This window comes from Solanum tuberosum, unplaced genomic scaffold (genome assembly GCF_000226075.1).
Source record: "Solanum tuberosum cultivar DM 1-3 516 R44 unplaced genomic scaffold, SolTub_3.0 scf00480, whole genome shotgun sequence".
Taxonomy (NCBI): Eukaryota; Viridiplantae; Streptophyta; class Magnoliopsida; order Solanales; family Solanaceae; genus Solanum; species Solanum tuberosum.
The window spans coordinates 122,206-130,278 of record NW_006239415.1 but is presented as its reverse complement, the minus strand read 5'-3'; the positions used below and the strand labels follow the sequence as shown (position 1 = coordinate 130,278).

General features: G+C 33.7%; 1 protein-coding gene across 1 annotated transcript; it reads right to left on the bottom strand.

The window, feature by feature from the left end:
- Positions 1-5,195: 5,195 nt before the first annotated feature.
- Positions 5,196-6,721, bottom strand: LOC107058348 (UPF0481 protein At3g47200-like). Its single transcript, XM_015303934.1, has 2 exons — positions 6,218-6,721; positions 5,196-6,086 (listed from the first exon to the last, which is right to left on the bottom strand). The coding sequence occupies exons 1-2, from the start codon at positions 6,710-6,712 to the stop codon at positions 5,202-5,204; spliced, it is 1,380 nt and encodes a 459-aa protein (XP_015159420.1). The 5' UTR covers positions 6,713-6,721; the 3' UTR covers positions 5,196-5,201.
- Between the last annotated feature and the right edge of the window lie 1,352 nt (positions 6,722-8,073).

The window sequence follows — 8,073 nt, the reverse complement described above, 5'->3', positions numbered from 1 at the left end:
CTTGAATGTGGTGGGAAAGAGTAATAGTCTTGGGATGAGATTTCCTATAGAGAGGTATACAACTTGAACCTAAGGATTTGGGTTAAGCTTGAATATAGTGAAAGCATACCATTAGAATCAGACCTTGGTAAGAGTAACCCCATTCCATATCCAGTCCAGTCGTCATTCGAGAATGAATGATCCCAAGGGGGAGATATTGTAACACCCCGAATTTTTTTGTGAGCTAAGACTCGAACCATCCTTCGTTGTGAGTAGGATTTTACCTAGAAATTTAAATTTTCTTAAGTGTTAAGGTCATTAGATATAGCACCTTGAGTTCCAAAAAGAATTAAAGGGAATTCGTTCAAGTCATTCCTAAGTTCTTCTAAGATTTTGGTCAATTTCAAACAACCATAATTCTTAGTACATGATGAGTTAGGTGTGCCATAAGATGGAAAATGAAATGTCTTTGAATTATCTTTCCAACTCTACCGAGTCTGCTAAGTGTCGAGGTCAGATAAGTGAGATATGCCCTTTTGAAGTCAGGTTGTCTAGTTAAGGAAAGTTACCCGAAAATAGTGAGGGGTATTTTGGTCTTTTCCTTTCCAAATCAGATTTAATTCATTTTTAGTAAGGTTTTAAGGGTCTAATCCTATTAGGTTCAGATTTATAATCCTAATATACGCCTAGGGTTTTAACTGAGAGTTCAAGAAGAGAAAAAAGAAGAAAAGAGGCGTTCGTCGAGGTTCTTGCATTTTGTTGTGGATTTTTGCCATAGGTTTGATCCCTAAGAGGTATGTAAGTTTCCATAGTGTTGGGTTCATTTACCCACACGCCAAACATGATTTTGATATTGATATACTGTGAGTTTACGGTATTTTTTATGCATTTCACTTAGAAGTTGTGTGTGTCTAGGGCTATAATGTATTAGAATTAATGTTTTGTGTCTAACGTTTGCAGGAAATAGGCTTAGATGCGGTTGATGAAGATGCAAGCTGAAATTTGCTGAAGTAGCCACCAATGGTGCCGTCCACGGACCTTAAGTCCATCGACGAATCGTGGATGGGCAGTCATGGATCTTAGCCTGGGAGATGAGTTTCAGTAACTCAAACCACGAATTGCCAGGACGGACCGTAGCCCAGTCCACGAACCATAGGTGTTGTATCGTAGATGGACCATTAGGGAAGTTTGACAAGTGTGGATCCACGGAGCAAGACGACGGACTGTAGGTCGACCCACGGTCCTTCCTGCACAGTCGTCGATGAAGATCATAAAGTTGAAGGTTCTAGTACCTGATGAAATTGTGTAAGCGTTGAGCCACGGAGGGGACCTATGGACCATAGGTCGACCCATGGTCCATAGGTCGAAGCATCAACTGAAACCGCGTCCCAGCCTATTATTTCCTTATTTTGTTTCCTTTTTATTTAGGACATGTTTTCTATAAATAAGAGTTATAAACCTCGTTTTTGGGGGTTAGACAACATTGTATACTTTTAGTTTTTGTGTTTCTTTGGGAATTAACTTTCAAACTTTTAGCAATTTGATTTTCAGATTTCGATTTATAAGATTTTCACATTGAAATTCAATTGGAGATTTCGGGTTTTTTCTACTCTAATCGTAAGTTCATGAATTCTTTTTATCAAAGCATGAATTGTGTTCTTTCAAGCATGCGTAGCTAAATCCACAACTAGGGTTGTGGGAACCATGAGCAATTAACAACGTATGAATAATAATTAAGTAATTCTTGAATAGTGTTTATGCATGTATTGGTAATTCTTTCGCTTAGTAAGTTTTAACGGTTGCAAACATTAGAACTCGCCTCGTTCCTACTTGCCGGACCAAGGAGGTAATGAATGAGAAAAGAATTAACAATAGAGATTTAGTGGATGCTATCTAATAGTCTAATGTCAATTGGTGCGAGGGTGAAAACTAAGAAATACATTGATGTGATGTCTAATATGAGGTAAAGGTAAGGGTTAATAAAGTATACACGCGTAGCCGTAGCAAGGTACATAGTGAAATTCCCTATTTGGAGGACCAGTCACTTAGGGATACCTAACTTACCAACTTTGCATGTAAAACACTAGGAAATGATTACTATTATTAGGATTACCATGTTAAGAGCTTGTGGGGAACACATACACCCTAGTTTCTCTCTCATATTGATAACTTAAAGTTTGAATCTTGCTCACTTGTTACTTGATCAACAATCAGTTATTTGCTTACAAACCCCCCCCCCCCCTTTTATTTACTTGTCTCGGAAATAGTTTAACTAAACGGATATAATAGCGAGTTAAGTTTAAGTATGAACCATATTCCTCGTGGGATCGATCCCAACCTACAAGTTGGTTTCTTTATTTGACGACAACCGATTATACTTCTTTAATAGAGGTGTAATTTGAGCGTATCAAATTTTGGCGCCGCTGCCTGGGACTCTAAGAGAGACCATTCCTTGCTACCGGGCGTGCCTTAGTCGATATGGAGAGAGGGCAGATGAAGGATGAAGTTCCGACTGAATAAGGAGGAGGTCACCTTTAACATCTGTAGGTTTATGAAGATGGAAAGTGATCTTAAATCGGTATATGTGGTGAGTCACTTTGTGGGACAGGTGCTGAATTGTCTAGTGAGGAGAAATTAGGTGCAGCCCTGCTCAAAGAGAAAAAGCACCATGATCAAAAGACAAAAAAGCGCAAACTATAGTGATATGAGTTCCTAAACTATTTGAGATTATATTCCTAATCATGGGACTATTACATGTTACCCATGAAGTCCTTGAGTTTAGTGGTTCATGCCCATAACTCCGCATGAACCCTATAAGTCGATCAGTCTTGAGATGAGAAGTATCTTTGAGTCCTTGAGTTGAGTAGTTCATGTTCATAATTCTGCATGAACCCTCTGAGTTGAGAATTCTTGAAATGAGTAGTATCATTGAAGTTCTTGAGCTCCAATTATTGAGTTCTATCTATGGTTATTGAAAACCTTGAATTTAGTCATTCACGTCCATAATTCGGCATGAACCCTATTTTAAGAAGTGTTTTACAAATGCTTTAAACGTGTTCTAAGACTTGAGTTTGGAGTTGAGTAAAGAGTAACGAATGAAGTTCATTTTCTTCAAAAGAGTATATTGGAACTATGTATTTCCAAAGAGTAAATGTTTTCACATTTAAGCAAGAGAGGAAACTCCGATTTCCAAAAGAGCCTTTGAGCTAGTTTTTCGGTTAAAGAGTAAATGCTTTCACATTTAAGCAAGAGAGGAAACACTGATTTCCAATAGAGACTTTGGGCTAGTTTTTGAGTAATTATCTCAAACTACAGAAAGAATTATGTTTTTAAACATATGAGCTACTTATATTTTGGGAGTAGTATTGAGCACCGATATGGGGGAGAGTTCAGACAACTCACAGCCCCCATAAACCATGTAGCCAACGTGGGTAGAAAAGGGTCATACTTTTTAGATGATTCCTTAGTGCTTTTTAGCATACACCAGTGGATCCACTTAGTAGTTAGGTTCTATAGCCCCGACAAGGTATAGAATGGCCCTGGCAGCGTGAGGCAAAATGTTGTATCATCACATAACTCATAAGTGATGGTTGTCAGTTACAGAAACTCCATAGAGATATTTTGTATTCTTATATACATAGAGTTTATTATGTATTTTCATATACAAATAGAGTTTATATTGTATCCTTGCATACAAACTGAGTATATTGTATTCTTAAATACATTGAGTTGCTTTCTACTGTTTTAAAAGTTTTCCATATATTACATCTCTTATTGTTGCTTTATATTGAGTTGAGTATCCAGAGTTTGAGTACCAAGAGTCGAGTGTCTTATTATTGAGTTGAGCCTTATTTCACTGATTTGAATATCTTATCTTTAAGTTGTGTATCTTATTTCTGAGTTGAGTTTAGTTGAGTGAGTTGAGAAGAGGTAAGTATTTCAAGTTCAAGCTTATGTTATGCTTTAGAATTCCCCTTTATTAAAAGCATATCCACTTTCTCTTAAACAAAAAGAGTAAAAAAGGATCACCCATTTCTTAAAAGCAATTCGAAATGCTTTCCTCTTCCTGTGATTAGCTAAACAAAATATAACTTCAACAACACTGCAACAAATATTCCCTATAACTCAAATACTCTCATCTCTCAGCAACTTCTTCATTAGCACTCAAAGATTCAAACTTTATAATATTCACAAAAAGAGTACTAACCAGAGGTAAATTCTAAAGAGCTGGAATTGGAAGCAATAGACAATTGTTGTTGCTTTTCAAGCTGTTGTTGTTCTTGTTGAGGTGCATATAAAGATGGGTTTTTCCCAGGACAATCAATATTGTTTGCCCTGTATTCCAATCAAATGCCCTCATATTTATCCAAGATCCACCACCCATTTTTCCCTCTTCTACTCTCTCAACCTCCCCCCCACCCCCACCCCCACACCCATCTCTATGAATTATGTGCAAAAAATATACTAATTGTTAACTCTTTCCCAAGGGGTTCAACAAAATTCACTATTTTTGACAAGTACCAGGTAAGAAACTTATAAAATGGTGAACAAGATTTATTATTTAAAGAGGGATAATCAAGAAAAGAGCTTTAAGGGAAGACGATGTACACTATGAGATCGAGAGAATTTTATTTGATACAAATTTTATAACTAAAAAAAGACTTTATAAATTTAATCTAAAGTACGTTATAAACATTTTTATAGCTATAAAATTATATATTAAGACTATTATTAGAAATTTAAAATTATATTATTTTTGTAAATATAAAAAAAGTATCATTCTTTTTTTAACTATATAAGAATGAAACTGTATCATGAGGCAATAAATATTACAATCAGATACATTCCTACAGAATCTAGAAATTTAGTTTGGCCAAGTGCATATCGAATACTAGATGGTTATACATTTTTTTTTCCCTAAGTATTTTGTCACTAAGATAGGTAGAATGTACTATAATAAGTAAAATGACATCACCAATAAGAATTGTGGTAGAGTGATAACTACTTCTTTATCATTAATCAAAGTTCTTGTGTTTGAGCCCTAAGTATGAAGTTACATTGGAGCAATTTACCTCCAATATTGGACTTCTCAAGCTCAAGTACAAATAATGAACATCGAGTGAAATCAAAAATGCAAAAAAGACAATTTGAAAGGGGGAAAAGAAGCAGAAACAATAGACTCCACTTATGAAATTACATCAAGTATGTATGTTTTTATTCTATCATTCATGAAAGGAATGATAAAATGGACTACCATAATAAGTCTGAACAATAGTCAAGAAAGTAAGAAAAACAGTAACAATCAAAGCAGTTAATGACCATGGACTATTAAAATATGTATCAATTAATTCAGCAATCCAAGTCTTCCCTTTGTTATTATAATGTTCTTGAATATTCCTCTTCACATTCTTGAAAAGTAATGGATCATCTGCCCCATAAGTTTTTAATCCTTTGTAAACTTGTACAACTTCTTCATCACTTCCCAATGTGTTGAATATTATCTTCTCTTCTCTCAATTCTTTCACATCATTTGGTGAAATCACTAGTGATTTCATGAAATTTATGTATGACACAACAGCTCTATCAATTGGACCATTTGGACATAATTCATATGCTATCATGTTCATAAAAAATACTTTAGTGTATGTTGAAACATACCAACATGGGAGTTTTAGTTTTCCATAGTAATAGTGAGATGTAAATCTCACACCTTTTAATGAATCAATTCCACTAGGCCTAAAATGAATCCCCTTTGATTTCAAATCCATGACGGAACGAAACACGTTTGTGAGCAATCCTGATTTGTGTGGTACATGATTTTTCCTCCAACAATCGGGAAAATAATCAAAGATGAAATCATAACTACGTGATTTTGTGGCATTAGCTTCATCGTCACTACCATTGACAAGTACTCTACGGAAAACTTCAAGAAGGTGAGAGGGGTCTGTCTCAATTATCGTGTTTACTTTCATTTTGATGTCCTCTTGCTTATCGAAAAACATTTGAGAACAATAGCTTTTTACCTTCTCTTCAAATGAATGATATCCACTACCTTGATCATCGTCATATCTCAACTTAACCAAGAGCTTGAGAACGCAAAAAGGTACCTGCATGTATTTAACAAAAGGTCAAGATTTAATATATATATATATATAGAAAGTAATATTCACTACTATTAACACGCATATTTCCAACAAAAAAAAGAACTTGATTTTAAATTTTCCTATGCCATTGATACCTGATTTTCGAGCAAATAAAGGTCACGTCTAGTGACCAAATAAACCGCAATGCCAAGGTGTTTGATAGTGTTGCTCTGTTTAGAGGCAGAATTTGGTGTAGACCTTGTTGATATCTCGATGTCATTTAGTATGAAACATGCATCAACGAGCATCATTCGTGCAAATTCATAGTCGCTATACTTATTCGTGAATTCTTCAAGGTAACAACTTCTCAAATCATCAATCTCCTTTAGAATTTCTTCAAGGAAGAAATCTTGTTTTTTGTTACTTCCATGAATGAACATTTCTAGAGCCTTTGGCTTGAAATCTTCAACAAAATTGAGTTCTAACTTTCCATGGTGATAAGGTCCCAATGAAACAACTTTAGGATCATAGTCATCACTTTTTTGATTGTCAATTCTCATAAATAATGGAACTTTTGGTATTTGACGTTTTCTTGATATAGTTTGTTGTCTTGGGATTGTGATGTCCAACATTTCAAATTCTAAGGACATTTTTGGTATGCTTCCTGATTGAACAAGCAACGTTAGTCAATCGAGTTTAAGTTTTATGCACTTACGTTATAAAATAATATGTGCACAATCGAGTAACTTATAGGATAATTATTGAAAAATATATATAAATGAATTTAAGTTTTACACACCTAAACTATGTAAAAGAAATACACAATCAGGTCACTTAAAAGGCAATGACACGTATTATTTAAGATTTCTTTACTACTATCTCGGAGTATGGAACTTGATCAATTTATAGATAAAGAAATTCTGAAATTTGATCAATTTATAACTAGAGAAAAATACTCAAACTCATATGAGGTTTTAAATTGTATTTATTGACTAAATATTGATTCAATCAAGATAATTTACTTGATAGAACATGTTAAATATCAATAATAGTATGCTATGACTATTTCATGTTTAACTTGAGTAATATATAAAAAATTATTTACACTATCAATTTATATAATATAAATTTTAATACACGCGTAACAAAAAAATCTAAAATCGAAACAAACCCTTCTTATAGAGTTACGTGGACTTTACCACAATAAATGACTAAAATAATAGTTTGCACGACAAAACTTAGAAGATAAAAATTAACAGACTTAATGTTGGTAACTACTAGTCTACTATTACTACATACTTAGGGTAACAAGTAAAGTATGACAGGGCAGGATCTACGTAGATCTTATTCCTATCTTGTGGATAGAGAAACTATTTCTGATAGATCCTCGTGTTGATAAGAGTCTTACAATATTTAAGCATATTGAAGAGTATAAGAAAAATACATTTCATACCTGTATTAGGATTTGGACTTAGGACTTAGATTTCATGAAACATGCAGCACTCTTATAGGATTTATTATGAAGGAATAATACAAGCCTTGCTTCCATAGTAAAGAATAAATGTTAAAGTTTCATATATTTGGGTGCTTTAAATAAACAAATAAAGACATATATTTACTTTAATTGAGAATCAACTTTCTTTTTTGGTTTTATGGAATAAGATGTTGTGTTAAGCAAGCAAACCATTTTATTTAACTCTTTTTTCTTTTGGTGTTTTGCAAAAAATAAGAATAAATGTGAATAGAGTCTACCTTGATTTTGTGTCTAAAACAAAAAAAGGGTTACATAATTACATATTTAATATGAAGAGATGATATGAGATTTTGTCTTTAGATATACTAGGTAATCTATCTACGCTCCGTGCAATTATAAATGATATTGTCAAGCTTAATCTTCTATCTATATATAATAGGAGAGGATAAACCGCTTATGTGTCAGCGTCATAATTATTCTTCAATTTTAATTAAAAATCATTTAATTAAATCTTTTAGATGGATGAAAATTTTAAAG

Excerpts from the sequence above, each read along its gene's own strand:
- LOC107058348 (XM_015303934.1), bottom strand. The coding sequence starts at position 6,712 with ATGTCCTTAGAATTTGAAATGTTGGACATCACAATCCCAAGACAACAA. Across the intron at positions 6,087-6,217 it reads TTTATTTGCTCGAAAATCAG|GTACCTTTTTGCGTTCTCAA; the intron begins GTATCAATGGCA and ends AAATACATGCAG.